This window comes from Ranitomeya variabilis, chromosome 4 (assembly GCF_051348905.1).
Source record: "Ranitomeya variabilis isolate aRanVar5 chromosome 4, aRanVar5.hap1, whole genome shotgun sequence".
Taxonomy (NCBI): Eukaryota; Metazoa; Chordata; class Amphibia; order Anura; family Dendrobatidae; genus Ranitomeya; species Ranitomeya variabilis.
The window spans coordinates 485,340,225-485,358,410 of record NC_135235.1 but is presented as its reverse complement, the minus strand read 5'-3'; the positions used below and the strand labels follow the sequence as shown (position 1 = coordinate 485,358,410).

Genomic DNA, 18,186 nt, shown 5'->3' with positions numbered 1-18,186 from the left:
CACTATAATCACTAGTGTCACTTTGGAGCTAAGGCGACCACAAGTCCCAGCACACCATGACACTCTGCAGTACGAACAGCAGAATTACCAGCACCAGCCCCGTTATAACAGACCAGACCTTTAACTTTCCCAGAAACTACAACTCCCAGAGTGCATTGCGATGTGAGCTACAAATTCATCCGCCGCTCAGAAAAAAAAAACCTCCTCATTACTCATCTTTCCCATATAGTCATTCCCTTCACAGACAGTAACCTGCGCGCCAGTGCAGAGACAGGCGGGACGAGCAGGGGAGTAAGCATCCGTATCGTCACTTTACAGCGGAGGAATACAGCGCGGAAGTCAGGGAGTGATCCTGTCAGTTTTCGCGCCTTTTTCGCAGCGCAAGGTCTTCTGGGAAGAGACTCGGTGTTTGCTACGAGAAGTGCGGGGAATTGGGAGAACTTTGGAGCCGGGAGGACGCGCTCACCGCCGCTATGCCGAGAGACGAGGCCGACCAGGAATCCTCCAATTCCTCGGACGGGGGCCCCGGGGAGCTGGTGCGGGAGCAGCTGGACAGTCTGTGCCGGGAGCTCAACTTGGACCAAGAGACGGCGGCCGAGACCATGAGCGACTTCACCAAGACGTGGAGCACGTACAGCCTGGAGGTGAGCGCTGCCGGGGCTCTGGGACGGACAGCTGGGGAGGCTGCCGTCACCTGAGGGAAAAAACTGGAAGCTTAGTACCTGGAGGGGAGGGCTAATGGGGCATCTGGGGTGCAGTAGTAGGGCGTGGTCTGGGAGTGTGGGCTCCTCCCACTCCTCAAGTTTCCGGCTCCACAGCTCTGGTCACTACTGAGCATGTGCATAAAGTGCAGCACAGATTCATCGCCTGTAGGACAGCACAGCCCTGGTCACTACTGAGCATGTGCATATTATATAGTGCAGATTCATCGCCTGTAGGACACCACAGCACTGGTCACTACTGAGCATGTGCATATTATATAGTGCAGATTCATCGCCTGTAGGACCCCACAGCCTTGGTCACTACTGAGCCTGTGCATATTATAAAGTGCAGCACAGATTCATCTCACCTAAAAGCCGAGATCCTTAGATCAGGAACAGAACGGACATTTCAGAACTTTCACTAATTCTAATGACAACATTTCCAGCATGTCCTGCATTGTACTACTGCACCCAATTCATTATATATTGTTGGAGTCGGTCCATTTTCTTCTGACACCACAGCCTTGGTGCATGGGGTGGCCTGAGGCTTATGGGGCTAGTGGGGGTGCACTGGTTGGGGGAAGGACGTGATGAGAGCTGCTCTGGAGGCACTGGTTGGGGATGGTCTGAGGTGATGGTGGACTGAAGGGTGCTGGCTCCCATTAGATCCCACTGCCCTCACTATGATACCCCAGAAGCTGTTTCCTACCAGGTATGGTGCTGTAAGGAAAAAAAAAAGTTACTAACTTTAGAAGACTCTAATTATAAAGATCTGAGGTCTACCTATTTCTTTCTTTCTGAATGACAAGTAACTTGTGTTTTTCTCATAGGGGGATGTCAAGCACTGGTTGGCCTGTGCTTTATACGCTGCATGTCGGAAAGGTTTCATCCCAACCGTTGGGAGAGGTGTAATGGAGGGTAACGGGGTGTCTCTTACCCGTATTCTTCGCTCTGCCAAGTTGAGGTTGGTTGACTCTATATCTCCCCTTTCCCCCTTTTTCTTTTTGTCCTCTGTTTTCTACCTGAAATAATGGTCTCATCATGCCCATCTACGTTCCACAGTCTGATACAGTTCTTCAATAAGATGAAGAAATGGATGGACATGTCCAATCTTCCCCAAGACTTCAGGGAGAGAGTGGAAAGGCTTGAGAGGAACTTTGAGGTTTCAACTGTAATATTCAAGAAGTTTGAACCAATATTCATGGATATATTTCAAAACCCTCATGAAGAGCTTCCAAGACTGCCCAGGAGCAGAAAGCAAAGGTAACCACAGAATACCGGTAGGTGATGGATGTCTTATTACTGGGACCACATTAATCACCAGAACAGGGGTCCTGTGTGACAATTATACCTTCTTGATGAGGAGTCCAGTCGCCCCAGCAGTTGTCTATGGGACTGATCTACATAGTGCAGTACAAGGCACAATAATATTGCGCTCTCGTGATGTGAAGACAATAGTGAGACCTTTCCTGGATGTTCAGTCTGGATTCTCTTATTGATATTTAAAAGATTCTAAGTCAGGACTGACTGTCAGTAAATCAGTCACAGAGGTGATGGGTCCTGCTTTACTATTGGACTGTAGTATTGATATTTGTGGTCTGCTTTTCAGGAAACTGCAGTGTAATGCGAAGGAGCTCTTTAACTTCTGCTGGACATTGTTTGTGTATACCAAAGGTGAGTGCGATCGGCAGTTATTTCAGACTGTGCCTTTGATAAAATGTCTTTGTTGTATAGCGTTGCTTTACTTTTCAATTTTTCTTTTTTAGGCAATTTCAGCCTAATAGGGGACGACTTGGTTAATTCCTACCACTTGCTTCTGTGCTGCCTGGATTTGGTTTATTCCCACACGTTGCAGTGCTCTTATAAGGATGATTTGCTAAATCCATCATTCACAGGTAAGCGGTTGTATTGTTTGCTATTCAGCTAGGAAACTGATTCGTCAAGACATGAGGAAGAGTCTTCTGGAGTAAGGTTTCTTTCACACTTGGGTCATTTTTTGGGGAAAAAAACGGATCCTGCAAATGTGCCCGCAGGATGCGTTTTTTGCCCATAGACTTGTATTGCCGATGGATCGCGACGTATGGACATACATTGTGTCTGTCGTGCACTGGATGCGTCGTGTGCTGGCGGACCGTCGGCACGAAAAAACGTTCAAGGGAACTTTTTTTCGTACGTCGGGTCCGCTATTTCCTTCCGCGCATGCTTCATCTCCATAAAGCATTTCAGCCGATGGAAGCATGAAGTGCTCCAAAATCTCATCTCCTGATAGCTAGCTGCATTGACCCTGCCCTTGATGAAACACAGTGGACCAACACCAGCAGCTGACATGGCACCCCACACCATCACTGACTGTGGGTACTTGACACTGGACTTCAGGCATTTTGGCATTTCCTTCTCCCCAGTCTTCCTCCAGACTCTGGCACCTTGATTTCCGAATGACATGCAAAATTTGCTTTCATCAGAAAAAAGTACTTGGGACCACTTAGCAACAGTCCAGTGCTGCTTCTCTGTAGCCCAGGTCAGGCGCTTCTGCCGCTGTTTATGGTTCAAACGTGGCTTGACCTGGGGAAATGCTGAAATGCTTTATGGAGATGAAGATTTCATTTTTCAGCACGACCTGGCACCTGCTCACAGTGCCAAAACCACTGGTAAATGGTTTACTGACCATGGTATTACTGTGCTCAATTGGCCAGCCAACTCTCCTGACCTGAACCCCATAGAGAATCTGTGGGATATTGTGAAGAGAAAGTTGAGAGACGCAAGACCCAACACTCTGGATGAGCTTAAGGCCGCTATTGAAGCATCCTGGGCCTCCATAACATCTCAGCAGTGTCACAGGCTGATTGCCTCCATGCCACGCCGCATTGAAGCAGTCATTTCTGCCAAAGGATTCCCGACAAAGTATTGAGTGCATAACTGAACATTATTATTTGATGGTTTTTTTGTTTGGTATTAAAAAACACTTTTATTTGATTGGTCGGGTGAAATATGCTAATTTATTGAGACAGGTTTTTTGGGTTATCAGGAGTTGTATGCCAAAATCATCAGTATTAAAACAATAAAAGACCTGACAAATTTCAGTTGGTGGATAATGAATCTATAGTATATGAAAGTTTAATTGTAATCATTACATTATGGTAAATAATGAAATTTAACACTATATGCTAATTTTTTGAGAAGGACCTGTATAAACATTAAATAAGTGGAAATCTGTTTTTCTGATGTTGTATTTCCATGTTTTCATGTCATCCCTAATTAGTGAGGTAAAACCCCACATAGTTAACCCCTTGACATTTCTTGATTGAGGCAGTTGGGTGTGTGTCACCGGTTCAGGAGATAAGCTGGCTCCACACAGGGCAGAGGCTGGCGCTGTTCCACAGCCGAAATCTGCCTTTAATGGCCAGACATCACTCTGAGTATTTAAGCCACACAAACCCACCTTGGCATTCGTTCTGAGCGCCCATTGCCCAGATGATAGTAGGTGTCGGGAGAGAATGAACATATGTTTCACTTAAACGTGGCTGTTCTCCATGTTTTGATAATTTTGCACACTTACCGTATATACTCGAGTATAAGACACCCCCCCCCCCCCCCCCCCCCTGTAATTTTGCCACAAAAAACTGGGAAAACTTAATGACTCGAGTATAACCCTAGGGTGGAAAATGCAGCAGCTACTGGTAAATATCATCAGTAAAAATAAATACCAATAAAAGTAAAATTAATTGAGACATCAGTAGGTTACGTGTTTTTGGAATATCCATATTGAATCAGAAGCCCCATATAATGCTCCATAAAGTTTATGATGGCCCCATAAGATGCTCCATATTAAAATATGCCCCATATAATCCTGCATAAAGGTTAATAATGGCCCCATAAGATGCTCCATATACACATTTGCCCAATATAATGCTGCACAAATGTTGATTATGGCCCCATAAGATGCTCCATAAAGAGATTTGCCCCATATAATGCTCCACAAACGTTAATTATGGCCCCATAAGATGCTCCATACAGACACTTGCCCCAATTGCTGTTGCTGCGATTCAAAAAAAAAAAAAAAAAAACACTAACATACTCGCCTCTGTCGCTCAGGCCCCCGACACTTTCAATATTCACCTGACTTCATCAGGCGCCGCTCCATCTTCAGCGTCTTCTGCACTGACGTTCAGGCAGAGGGCGCGCACTAACCACGTCACCACACCCTCTGACCTGAGCGTCACTGCAGAAGACGCTGAAGCCGGCGCTCCCCTCCCCGTTATACTCGCCTGTTCCTGGCGCTGTGCAGTCCCTGTTTCCCCGGCACCGCAGCTTCTTCCTGTATTTGAGCAGTTACCATTCATTACTGTAATGAGCGGTACCATGTGACCGCTCAGTACAGGAAGAAGCTGCGGCGCCGGGGAAGCAGGGACCTGCTGGGACCGCACCAGGAGCAGGTGAGTAGAATTACAGTCCCCGCTCCCCCTCCCCTGCCGACCCCTGGGTATGACTCAAGTATAAGCCGAGAGGGGGGCTTTCAACCAGGGTGGATTGATTTAAATCACGCCGATTTAAATCATGATTTAAATCACGATTTAAATCAAAAGATTTTTTTCTATTTAAATCGGATCGATTTAAATCATGATTTTAATCATGATTTAAATCACTGATTTAAATCAAAAGGTTTTTTTTAATATAAATCACGATTAAAATGAGAAGTGAGAGCAGTGCGCATGTGCGCCCATAGTTACACGGACGAAACTAGGGGCAACGATCTAACGCCAGGGTGAGGGGGGGACCCCAAAGTAAGTAAAAATCTTTTTTGTTTTACTATATGGCAATAGGTAGGTGTTTAAAAGCAGCATGTCTTAATTGTATAAACTATTAATAGCCTCCACATTTTGTTCATACTGCCCCTTTAATTCCACACTTCTAGCTTGGTTTCACTTTTGGTTTAGTTTCTTTTTCCATTCAGTTGACATGCCCAAACTTGTTGGATAGTCAGCATCCTACAGAAACCTCTGGAAGAGCATGGCATTGTGAATGTTACACATATACAGTCTTTATTCTACTGAGTTAAACAACTCAGCTTTATCTCATGATGGAAGAACCTTTGGATGGTAAAATATTTTCCTCAAAAAGCAGTTTATTGAAAAAAATCCGATTTAAATCAAAAAAATCCGATTTAAATCAAAAAAATCCGATTTTTTTGATTTTTTTAAAAAAACATTGATTTTTATCCACCCTGCTTTCAACCCCAAAAAATGGGGTGAAAATCTCAGCTTATACTCGAGTATATACGGTAATTTTTTTTTTTTAATATTATGTGAGGTTGTCACCCTTTTTAAAGTTTTGACATGTCCATAGTTTTCAACTATTTTGAAAATGTAATTCTTTTGTCTTCTTTTCTTGTCTGACCAGCAAAGTTGACCACTTCAGATAATGATGATGGCGAAGATCCTCCTTGTGTCATCAGTACATTATGTGACTATTACGATGGTCTTACAGTAGAAGCTAAAGGAATAAAGCAACATTACTTTAAGCCTTACATATCTAGATTGTATGACAGAAAGGTACGGTTTCTATTGTCATGTACTAAATATTAAGATGCAGCTCTAACTTTGAACGCCAAGCCTTTAGGGTTAATATTATGCACTAGTTATCTTTTTTTTTTTTTTTTTTTACAAATATATATTTACATGTGTATTTTGAGATATAAATATTTTTTTGAAAGGGAATTTTACTAAAAATGTTTCACAGTTAATCTTTTTAATGGTATTTGTTTTTCTGCACATTGGTGACTGCAAAGCGAGAAGTCTTTCTGTACTCACAGCTGATTTATAACCATAGACTATATCAAAGTTGAACTGAATTTTCATGTGATCATAAATTGACTGTGAGAAGGCTCAGAAAGACAGATGAGTTACAAGCTCACCAACAAAGAATCGGTAGCGATTATGAAGGAGCGAACGATAAAAAAAAATATATCAAATTTTATTTAGATATTTTAAAACATGCTTGACAAATTGTATAGTCAATGACACAGAAGATTGAAACTTATAATCACAATGGGACATGGTAACAAGAACTACAAAACAGGAACACTCCTCATAATCTAGCATATCTGGAATAATATAGAAATATTATAATGGGTATCGATTGGACTGATTGAAACAAATATTACCAAACATGTTATGAAATGGATACCTATATACCCTTGTTGTAATACTGCACATGTAAAGGACGGATCTAGAAACTATGAAAGACCAAATTTATATGTAGTAGGAGTGGAACCATAATAGGAATGACACAGTGGAGGCACATAGTCACACATCCGTCAAAATCGCTGATCCATAATGCAAGAGGTGTGTGTCCTGCTTACTCGGATTTCAATTAATTCAATAGATACATATTATAACACTAGATGGTGGCCTGATTCTAACGCTCAGGTATTCTAGAATATGTATAGTAGTATATAGCACAGCCCACGTAGTATATAGCACAGGCAACGCAGTATATAACACAGCCCAGTTAAAAAAAGAATTAACATAAAAAATAGTTATATACTCACCTTCTGGCGGCCCCCGGATCCAGCCCAGGCATTTAGTGATGCTCCGGTCCCAAGAATGCATTGCGGCAATAACATGTGATGATGTAGCGGTCTCGCGAGACCGCTACGTCATATCCGGTCATTGCGCAATACATTATTGGGACCGGAGCGTCATGAGGAGCGGGAAAGGCGCCGGATGGTGAGAATATAATGATTTTTTATTTTTAACATTAGATCCTTTTATTATTGATGGTGCATAGGCAGCATCAATAGTAAAAAGTTGGTCACACAGGGTTAATAGCAGCGTTAAGGAACTGCGTTACACCGCGTTATGCCGCGGTGTAACGTCCGTTTAACGTACTGCTAAACCGCTATGGGGGCACTGACTGGAGGGGAATAGGGAGGGGGCACTGATTGGAGGGGAGTAGGGAAGGGCGAATTCGCGGCCGGACTGTGGCCGTCGCTGATTGGTCGCGGCCGCGACCAATCAGCGACGCGGGATCTCCGTGACAGACGGAAGTGACCCTTAAACGATTATATAGATTTCAGTATTATTCTACATACGCTAGATTATGAGGCATGTTCCTCCTTTATAGTTCTAGTTATCATGCCCTATTGTGATTGTTTTAAACTTGTGTTATGGACTATGCAATTTGTCCATTATGTTTTACAATATCTAAATTAAATTTGATATTTTTATTATCGTTGATCGTTTACTCCTTAATAATTGCTATTGGTTCTTATGTTCTAACTAAGCAGGATCATCATACTATACATTCTTTAACTCATTCTGCAGTCAGCATGAACGAATGACTCTATTATCGCAGTCATGTTAGTTAGGTATGTGCGCACGATGGTATCTTCGTTTTGTCTTTTTTTTTTTTCTGTTTTTTGCAGTTTTGTCACAAAACGTAAACATATTGAACTGGTTTAAGGTCTGCAGCATGTTAATTCTTTCAGTGTTTTTGCAGCGTTTTTTCATCAATGCTATTGACATAGGAAAAAATTATGCAAAAATAAGTGTTTCTTTATGTAGCATTTTCAGCAAGTACTTAACATGTCACGTACTCAGATGCAGAGTTTCAGAGAAATGCAGGCTAGGGACCATGCATCTTGGATGACTGGTCTGAGGCAGGTCACTGGCTGCGTCTCCCGTTTCCCAATCCCTTCGACAAGTCTCCCCCCTCACCTGATTGTGTTGTGTAGCCCACAACAATTTCAAAACTTTGGTAAGCCAGCTGCTGCAGAACCATGGGTCCCAAACTAGAAGCATACTGCAGAGGAAAATTAAGGGTGTGTTTTTTTTTTTTTTTCTTTCTTTCCTGCCCTGCTGGTGGAGTCATACAGGACGGATCCAGGATACACAATGGTTGAAGAAATGCGGTTTTATTATAGACACGGCAATCCGGCGAATGGTTCCTGAGAAGTCCACATTTTTCTCACATTTTTCTCACTTTCAAATTGGCTGACGATCTCTGCGGCAGATTAACGTGTAAAGGGAATCTGTCACCTCAACCCCCCCCCACCTCCCGGGAGTTTAAAGACCTATTAATATGGGCATACACGTAATAGAAATGTTACATTAGTCCTACCTGTCTGCCTCATATTAACGGTCTTGATGCTAAGAAATGTTATATTCTGTCTTTATGTTAATGATTTCTTCCAGGATTCGGGGCGTGTGGTGCTGTAATAAATCCCTTCCTCCTGTCTCCATTATAATCCTTACCCTGTCCCATCAGCGTAAGTTAAGGCCCGGTAATCCCGTGCCCTGCACTCAGAAATACATACCCCATCCTCCATTCTATGGGCACTGCATTCAGGTATCTTCTGCACAGGCAAGTCACTGTGTTCTCCAGTGTGTGCCCCGATAATACGCTCTCCCTGCACAGTCATCGCTAGGAACCATGAGTACATGATGATGACTATGCAGGAAGAGGGGAGAGCACCTTAGGCTACTTTAACACTAGTCCATCGTACGGGCCCGTCGCAATGCGTCGGGCCGACGTACCGACGGACGCTGTGAAATAACTGCAAGACGTGGGCAGCGGATGCAGTTTTACAACGCATCCGCTGCCCATTCTGCAGTCCGGGGAGGAGGGGCGGAGTTTCGGCCACGCATGCGCGGTCGAAAATGGCGGACGTGACGCACAAAAAAATGTTACATGTAACCTTTTTTTTTTTTTTTTTTGAGCCGACGGTCCGCCAAAACACGACGCATCCGTCGCACGACGGATTCGACGTTTGTCCATACGTGACAATGCGTCGCTAATGCAAGTCTATGGAGAAAAAACACATCCTGCAGGCAACTTTGCAGGATGCGTTTTTTCTCCAAAACGATGCATTGCGACGTCCGTCACACAACACAAGTGTGAAAGTAGCCTTATCAGCGCACACACACCGGAGGTTACTGGAGCGGAAGTCGCCTGCTGAGAAGATCTGTGAATGCAGTGCCCACAGAAGGGAGGGTGAGGTATGTATTGTGGAGGGGAGTGCAGGGCGCAGGATTAATGGGCCTTAACTGACGCTGATTGGAGGAGGTAAGTATTACAATGAAAACAGGAGGATGGGATTTCTTACAGGCACCGCACGTCCGGAAGAAATCATTAACATAAAGAGAGAATATAACATTTCTCTATCGCCTCTCATTGGGGGACACAGGAACCATGGGTGTATGCTGCTGCCACTAGGAGGCTGACACTATGCACAAAAAAAAGTTAGCTCCTCCTCTGCAGTGTACACCCCACGGACTGGTATTATGCACTTCAGTTTAGCTTAGTGTCAGTAGGAGGTGGACACGGGTCTTTCATTAGACCCTTATCTACCTCAATGTGCGACGTTTTTCTTTTAGGTTTTCCGGAGGGATACAGGGTGAACAGTCACACCTGTAGTCCCACAATGCGGACTATGAGTATGGCGTGTACTGCCACCCCGTATCCTCATAGATCGCTCAGCAGGACCATGATCCTAGCACACAAGCGTACTCAGAAGTCCTGTCCTGCCTCCATCCCTCACCCACTCGCCCACCAGAGCCTGTCGGTTGCGGAGACGAGGACGTCCATTAGCTCCGTGGACGTCTCATCCCTTTTCAAGTTAGTACCGGCGTGGGATATTTGAGGTGAGTATTTTCCCAGAAAAAGGGGGTGCTTTATTTAGGGGGTTTCAGATGCGGGTCACCTTGCATGCAGGGATGTAGGGGTCTTTTCCCTGGAGCAATATGCATGGGCCTCCCATCTCTTCTCAGCTGCGTCGCCGCTTCCGTGGCTGCGCCAGCGCTGCCCCCTGTTCTGGCGCGACTGCCTTTTCGGTTTTCTGCCTTTTCGGTTTTCCGCGCTGCTTTCTTGCCCCTGTGACCGCGCTGTTCCGGCCGCTCTCAGCGGCCTCCTTACCATCGGTACCAGCGTGGCCTTGTCAGGCCGCCGCACCGCTTTGGGTCCCTGCGGCTGCGCTGCTCCGGCCGCTGTAAGCGGCTGCCATGCCTTTTCTCCAGCGTGGCGGCTTTGCCAGGCTGCCGAGCCGCGTCCTCCCTGCGGCGCTCTGTTCCGGCACCGCGGCCCTTCACTGGCAGTCACCGGTCTCTTAATTTAGGCCCCGGCCTACTTCCGGTGCCGGACTCCGCCCCCTTCCCTCTTTCATCGGGCGGGCTTTTCTCCCACCCGACAATTTCTCACTGCGGCACCACCCTTTCTCTTCCCAATGGTGCCATCTTGGGACTCCCGAACCACGAGTCCTCTCCTATCTGTACCGACGTTTGGCACCACTTCTCAGCGGTCACCATCCGCAGATCGGTCCCAATTGCGGCAGGAGCCCATACCACCCTCCTGCCTAAAGGACTACTTCTCGCCGGAGGCCCATACCACAAGCCGGACAGCTTTCTCTGGAATCCGTTTTTCGTCTGCCGTGAGTAGCTCTGCACTGCACACTGACACTCCCCTCTGCCCCCCTGTCCCCTAACCCTCTGGCATTTTCTTCAGGGACCTTTTTCAAAATGTTTACCTCTAAAGGGGGCCGCTCTCGTCCTCCTACTTCTTCCTCCTCCTACTTCTTCCTCTAATTCCTCTGCCTTAGTCAAATACTTTGCATGTTCGTCTTGTAACTGCAAACTTCCCTCAAGTCCGTCCTCTCCACTCTGTCAGGCCTGCAGCAACCCGATTGTTCCCAACGCCCAGGATCCCCCGGCCGCTCCGCTTGAGAGCGATACCCCCACCCCAGGCTGGGTTTTCTCTCTTGTCACAATCGGTGGCGGATCTAACACGGGTGTCTCAAACACTGGTGTCAATGCTGGACCGATTACCTCTGCAGACTCCCGCAGTAGCCAGCGGGTCACAGCAGCCTCCGTCCGAGCCCTCCAGCCGCAAAAGGTCCAGACAGGAACGCCGGTATCTCACCACACGATCCGTCTCTGCGGTCGACTTTCCCCCCGGTCCTCCTCCCCTGAGTCAGGCGAGGCGTTCTCAGATGTGCCTTCAGAGGATGTTACGGAGCTGGATTCGAACCAAATCGCTACCATGAGGGATATGGTTCAGAATCTCATTGGAGCGATAAATCAAACCTGTGGCATCAAGGAGTCCTCTACGGTACCCGCAGATCAAGCGGTTTCGTTTAGACGGGCTAAACTACCTTCCAAGTTTTTCGCTCCTCACCCGGAATTCTAGGAGATTATGACCAGAGAAAGAGAGAACCCGACCAGACGCTTTCAGAGAGGAAAGCGACTTGGCGTTTTATATCCGTTTTCTCTGGAGCTCACCGCTAATTGGACTGCTTCTCCTTCGGTGGATCCTCCAGTTTCCAGACTGTCCACCAACACGGTCCTTCCACTGTCCGGCAAAGCATCTCTGAAGGATTCCAATGATAGTCATAGAATCTTTCGCGAAGTCAGCCTTTGAAGCGGCCTCAGCTAGTCTTTGCCCGGCCTTTGCTTCCACTTGGGTTTCAAAATCCATATCCAAATGGGCCAAACAACGCCGTCGGGGCATTCTGGACAGGGCTCCACTTGGACAGCTGGCGGAACTTGCCAACCAGATTTCTCACGCGGGTGAATATCTGGTCTCCGCCTCCCTGTATGCCGCGTCTTGTGCGGCTCAGGCGTCCAGCAACGCGGTTGCCATCCGCCGGACCGTTTGGCTTAAGGCCTGGCAGGCGGATTTGTCTTCCAAAAAGTCCCTTACCAGCCTGCCTTTTCAGGGGTCTCATCTCTTTGGTGCTAAGCTGGACCAAATCATTAAGGACGCCACGGGGGGCACAAGTTCCCTTCTTCCCCAGGCCATAACTCGTCGTCCTCCTCCTAGACGTCAATTTCGGTCTTTTTGGCCTTTTCGCCACTTTGCGGCGTCAAACTCCTTTCCCCAGCAGCAACAGAGACCACAAGCACGTCAGGAGAAGAAGCCAGTATCCTTTAGGCCCACTCCTTCCTGGCGTCCTCGCTACTCCCAGGGTAGATCCTCCAGGTCCAGGACTGGAAGATCCATCTCGGCAAGACCCCGGCCCACCTCCAAGGCTGGGCGGCCGTCTCTTCTTCAGGGACGTCTGGATCTCCTCAGTAGAGGACGCATGGGTCAGGGATGTTGTATCCTCGGGATACAAGTTAGAGTTTGTTTCCCCGGGATCGTTTCTTTGAATCCCGACCTCCAAGAGACCCCGCTCTAGTTACAGGTTTCCCGGCCCAGAAGAACGGTTCACAGGTTTCTATTCAAACCTTTTTGTGGTACCGAAGAAAGACGGCAAGGTTTGTCCCATTCTGGACCTCAAATTACTGAACACGAGAGTTTGTCTGAAGCACTTCAGGATGGAATCCCTTCGTTCAGTAATTGCTTTCATGGAGGCTCAGGAATTTCTGTATTCCATAGATATTCAGGACGCCTACCTCCATGTCCCGATATTCCCGGGACATCACCGATTCCTGCGCTTTGCGGTGCTCCAGGAACATTTTCAGTTCTTCGCCCTGCCGTTCGGTCTTGCGACCGCCCCAAGAGTTTTCACGAAGATCATGGCGGCGCTGATGGCCATCTTGAGGGTCAGAGGCCTGGTTCTGTTTCCATACCTCGACGACATCCTCATCAAGGCTCCGTCCTTTTCTCAGGCTCACGAAAGCCTGTCCATCGTTCTCGACACCCTAGCCCTTTTCAGGTGGCTGGCCAACCGGAAGAAGCCCTGCCTTATTCCTTCTCAGCGCATCATCTTTCTGGGCATGCTCTTTGACACTCATCAGACCAAAGTCTTTCTTCCCGAAGACAAGAGATCCATCCTTCGTCGGGACATACGCTTGCTCCAGGGTCCTCGGCCTCCCTCCTTCTGATCAGCCATGAAGGTTCTGGGGAGGATGGTAGCAACATTGGAAGCGATTCCCTTTGCCCAATTTCATTCGCGACCCCTCCAGCAAGCCATTCTGTATCAGTGGGACAGATCTGTCTTCTCCGTGGATTGTCCGATCCGACTCCCCGGGTCAAACTGTCTCTCAACTGGTGGCTGACGTCACCTCTCATCTCCCAGGGCAGGTCCTTCCTTCCAGTTCACTGGCAAGTGGTGACGACGGACGCCAGCCTGCTCGGCTGGGGTGTGGTGTTTCGCCATCTGACTGTTCAGGGCCGTTGGTCGGCACAGGAGTCAACTCTGCCGATCAATGTCCTAGAGATTCGGGCCATCTTTCTGTCCCTCCGTCACTGGGAAAGGATTCTCGGGGGCCTACTAATCCAAATCCAGACAGACAACACCACGGCTGTGGCTTATGTCAACCATCAGGGGGGGACTCGGAGCTCCTTGGCCCTTGCTGAGGTATCAAAGATCCTCCTCTGGGCAGAGGCAACGGTCCCGGTGATATCCGCGGTGCATATCCCCGGCGTGACAATTGGGCCGCTGACTTTCTCAGCCGTGAGGGTCTCGCGGCAGGAGAATGGTCCTTGCATCAGGAAGTCTTCCATCAGATTTGACTTTGATGGGGACTCCGGACGTGGACCTCACGGCGTCTTAAACGAACAGGAAGGTTCCTCAGTTCGTCTCCAGGTCTCGCGATCCTCTTGCAGTGGGCGTTGACGCTCTGGCCATTCCTTGGTCACAGTTTGCGCTGCCCTACCTGTTCCCACCCCTTCCCTTGCTTCCCAAACTGTTGAAAAAAATCAAAGCGGAAGGGGTGCCGGTCATTCTGATCGCCCCGGATTGGCCCAGGAGAGCTTGGTTCGCGGAGATCGTCAACCTTCTTGCGGACGCCCCCTGGCACCTTCCAGACAGGCCCGATCTGCTGTCTCAGGGTCCGATCTGCCACCCGAATTCTTGGTCGCTCAGTTTAACGGCGTGGCTGTTGAGACCACAGTTCTAAGAGCGTCTGGCTTTTCGGACCGGGTGATTCACACCATGATCCAGGCTCGGAAGCCTTCGTCTTCCAGGATCTACTTTCATACCTGGAAGGCTTACTTCCGTTGGTGCGAGTCCAACCGCGTTCCATCTATGTCCTTTTCCCTGCCTTCCATCTTGGCCTTCCTTCAGGCAGGACTGGATTCGGGCCTTGCTCTTAGTTCCCTAAAGGGCCAGGTTTCTGCGCTCTCCATCCTTTTTCAGAAGACTTTATCTTCTCGGCCACAGGTTAAGACCTTCCTTCAAGGAGCAGCCCATGCTGTCCCTCCGTATAGGGCCCCGGTGGATTCATGGGATTTACATCTGGTCCTGGACGTTCTGAGGGTTTCCCCCTTTGAGCCTCTCAGGGAGATTCCCCTTTCAGTTCTATCGTGGAAGGTGGCTTTTCTTGTGGCCATCACTTCTATCCGCCGCGTTTCAGAGTTGGCGGCCCTCTCTTGCCGACCTCCGTTCTTGGTCATTCACCAAGACAAGGTGGTCCTCAGGTTCCTTCCTTCCTTCCTTCCTTCCTTCCTTCCTTCCTTCCTTCCTTCCTTCCTTCCTTCCTTCCTTCCTTCCTTCCTTCCTTCCTTCCTTCCTTCCTTCCTCAACGAGGACATCGTTCTACCTTCCTTTTGTCCAGCTCCGACTGTAGCGATAGTTGAACAAGCTGGACCTCGTCAGGGCAGTGAGGATCTACCTGGATAGAACGTCCGCTTTCCGGAAGACGGATTCTCTTTTCGTCATTCCTGAGGGCACGCGTAGAGGCCTACCGACTTCTAAAGGGACTATTGCTCGCTGGATCAGAATGGCAATTCTAGAGGCTTACCGGGTCAAGAACAGAGTGCCCCCCTCCTGGTATAAAGGCTCACTCTACCTGGGCAGTCGGCGCCTCCTGGGTGGTGCGCCACAGGGCTTCCTCTCTACAGCTTTGCAAAGCGGCAACCTGGTCTTCCATCCACACGTTCGCCAAGTTTTAAAGGTCCATACCTACGCTTCGGCAGAAGGATCTTGCAGGCGGCAGTGGTGAGTCCTCTGACCTGATGGAAGTACGTTTTTCCCACCCTAGGGACTGCTTTGGGACGTCCCATGGTTCCTGTGTCTCCCAATGAGAGGCCATAGAGAAAACAGGATTTTTGGTTGCTTACCATAAAATGTTTCTCGGAGCCTCCATTGGGGGACACAGCACCCTCCCATGTTATTCAGTTCTATTGTTCTGTGTTCTATGACTGTTCTCGTGTTTACAGTTCTCATGTTTTTTTCTCCTACTGCTTTCTCACTAACTGAAGTGCATAATGCCAGTCGGTGGGGTGTACACTGCAGAGGAGGAGCTAACTTTTTTTTGTGCATAGTGTCAGCCATCTAGTGGCAACAGCATACACCCATGGTTCCTGTGTCCCCCAATGGAGGCTCCGAGAAACAGATTTTATGGTAAGCAACCAAAAATCCTGTTTTCTCCGCATCAAGACCATTAACCCTGCTGTTCTGTTCGGGTCATAGTGACCCGAACAGACTTTTTGCGGCCCTGTAGATTTTTTTCTGTAAGTCTCTAAAACTTGAGACTCCTTGACTTTTCCTCATTTGGGGGGACCTACATATGAGTATATATATATATATTTTTTTTTTCGTTTACTTTTTGCTACACGAAAAAAGTTACACTAGTTCTGTTCGGGTCATAGTGACCCGGCATCGTTTTTTACAGCTGTGAGGCCATATTTTCAGTGAAATAAAGGACTTATAACCTCAGTTGGGTCTATTTATTGCATCTACTATTGTATATCAATTGATTTTTTTCCTAAATTATTTCAATGGGGTCGTACGCGCGCTCTACGGGGGGTATGCATTGAGATCTGCGCACCATAAAAATGGCTTTATATTGATTATTTTTGGTGCGCAGTCTATTCTAAAATGTAGAGTGCATCCGGAGAGATCACTAGGTGTGCACTACACGTGTATATTTTGCGCAGAACGGACTGCTCAGAACGCGCTGTCTAAGACGGTTTTTGTTTGTAAATCTGAGCTGTAAAGTCTTGCAAATAATTTTTTTGGCTAAGTAAGTCTGTCTTCCTGGCTTATCTGCTTGTTTTCAGAAGTTTTCAAAATGTTTGATTTGATTGTTTTGATTTTTTTTTTTTTTTACAAAAATGTGTATTTTTCTATTTTCGTTTTGCTCATTGATCTGTTTTTTCAGAATAAAAACAAAAAAAAAAGATTTCTGTTTCATTTTTCTTTTTTTTACTACCAAACATGTTCACAAACAGTCTAGTAAGCAAAAAGTTATAAAAAAAAATGAGTTAGAGTGTCTAAAATCAAGGTTTAATAAGCCGGGTCATAGTGACCCGAACAGAACTAGTGTATAGTAAATGCGAACAGAACAGCAGGGTTAATATGAGGCAGACAGGTAGTCCTAGTGTAACATTTGTTACCTGTATGTCCATGTTAATATGTCATATACGTCCCGAGGGGTGACAGGTTCCCTTTAATCTCTGTGCCGGAGATCTTTTCTGCTCATTTGCATGTAAAAAAAAAAAAAAGTGGGCGTCTCGTGAACCATTCATTGGATTCCAGATATCAAGGTATCATTTGACGTAACTTCTTATGACCTGCATGTCCATGTTAGCCTACTGACAGATTCACTATAAATTTATTTATTTATTTTTTTCCCAATTAAAAATGTAACTTTTGGAGTATCCAACTCTGTCATATTTGGTGTGTGTGTGTGTGTGTGTGTGTGTGTGTTTTTTTTCTTCATTGTAATTAAAAAAAAAAAAATGAGTGGTAACTCCTGTGGGACGTGCAGTGACTACCATTTTGATAGTTGCCTTTCATTTACCAGGCTATTACAAAAACGGTGATATTTATTGTAACATTTATCCTTCCCCACATGTATTTCAGATCATAAGAGGAGACTGTTTGCTGGATCTTTCAAGTTTTACAGACAATAAGTGCGTACATGTAATGGTTACATTTTACTTGCTTCCTAACTACTCCCTTTAATTATGGTGAAGCTTTTCTGCCATTACTTAGCTGCGTAATTAAAACTTTTAGGCTATGTGCACAGTTTGCGGGGTGACCTGCGGGTTCTCCCGCAGCGGATTTGATAAATCTGCAGGGCAAAACCACTGCGGTTATCCCTGCAGATTTATCGCGGTTTGTTCCGCGGTTTCCGCTGCGGGTTTCCGCCTATACTATTGATGTTGCATATGCAGCATCAATAGTAATGTTAAAATAATAAAAAAAAAAGTTTATATACTCACCCTCTGACGTCCCGATCTCCTCGGCGCTGCACCCGGCGGTCCGGTTCCAAAGATGATGTGCGAGAAGGACCCTTCGTGACGTCACGGTCATGTGACCGCGACGTCACGGTCATGTGACCGCGACGTCACCGCAGGTCCTGTTCGCACGGCAACTCTGACCGGCCGACCGCGTGCAGCTCCGAGAGGTGAGTATAACATGATTTTTATTTTAATTCTTTTTTTTACACACAAATATGGTTCCCAGGGCCTGGAGGAGAGTCTCCTCTCCTCCACCCTGGGTACCACCCACACATTATCCGCTTACTTCCCGCAACGTGGGCACAGCCCCATGCGGGAAGTAAGCGGATCAATGCATTCCTATGTGTGCAGAATCGCAGCG

General features: G+C 47.0%; 1 protein-coding gene across 2 annotated transcripts in view; it reads left to right on the top strand.

Moving 5' to 3' along the window:
• The first annotated feature begins 240 nt into the window (after positions 1 to 240).
• Positions 241 to 18,186, top strand: part of RBL1 (RB transcriptional corepressor like 1) — a 126,028-nt gene continuing 108,082 nt past the window's right edge. Inside the window, exons 1-7 of one of the 2 annotated variants that reach the window (XM_077251920.1) lie at positions 241 to 644; positions 1,532 to 1,665; positions 1,764 to 1,964; positions 2,311 to 2,375; positions 2,468 to 2,596; positions 6,099 to 6,250; positions 17,446 to 17,495. In XM_077251920.1, coding sequence (XP_077108035.1) covers positions 474 to 644; positions 1,532 to 1,665; positions 1,764 to 1,964; positions 2,311 to 2,375; positions 2,468 to 2,596; positions 6,099 to 6,250; positions 17,446 to 17,495 — 902 coding nt within the window. In that variant the 5' untranslated portion in view covers positions 241 to 473. The remainder of the gene's footprint in view (positions 645 to 1,531; positions 1,666 to 1,763; positions 1,965 to 2,310; positions 2,376 to 2,467; positions 2,597 to 6,098; positions 6,251 to 17,445; positions 17,496 to 18,186) is intronic. The other variant, XM_077251918.1, reaches the window with a different exon arrangement.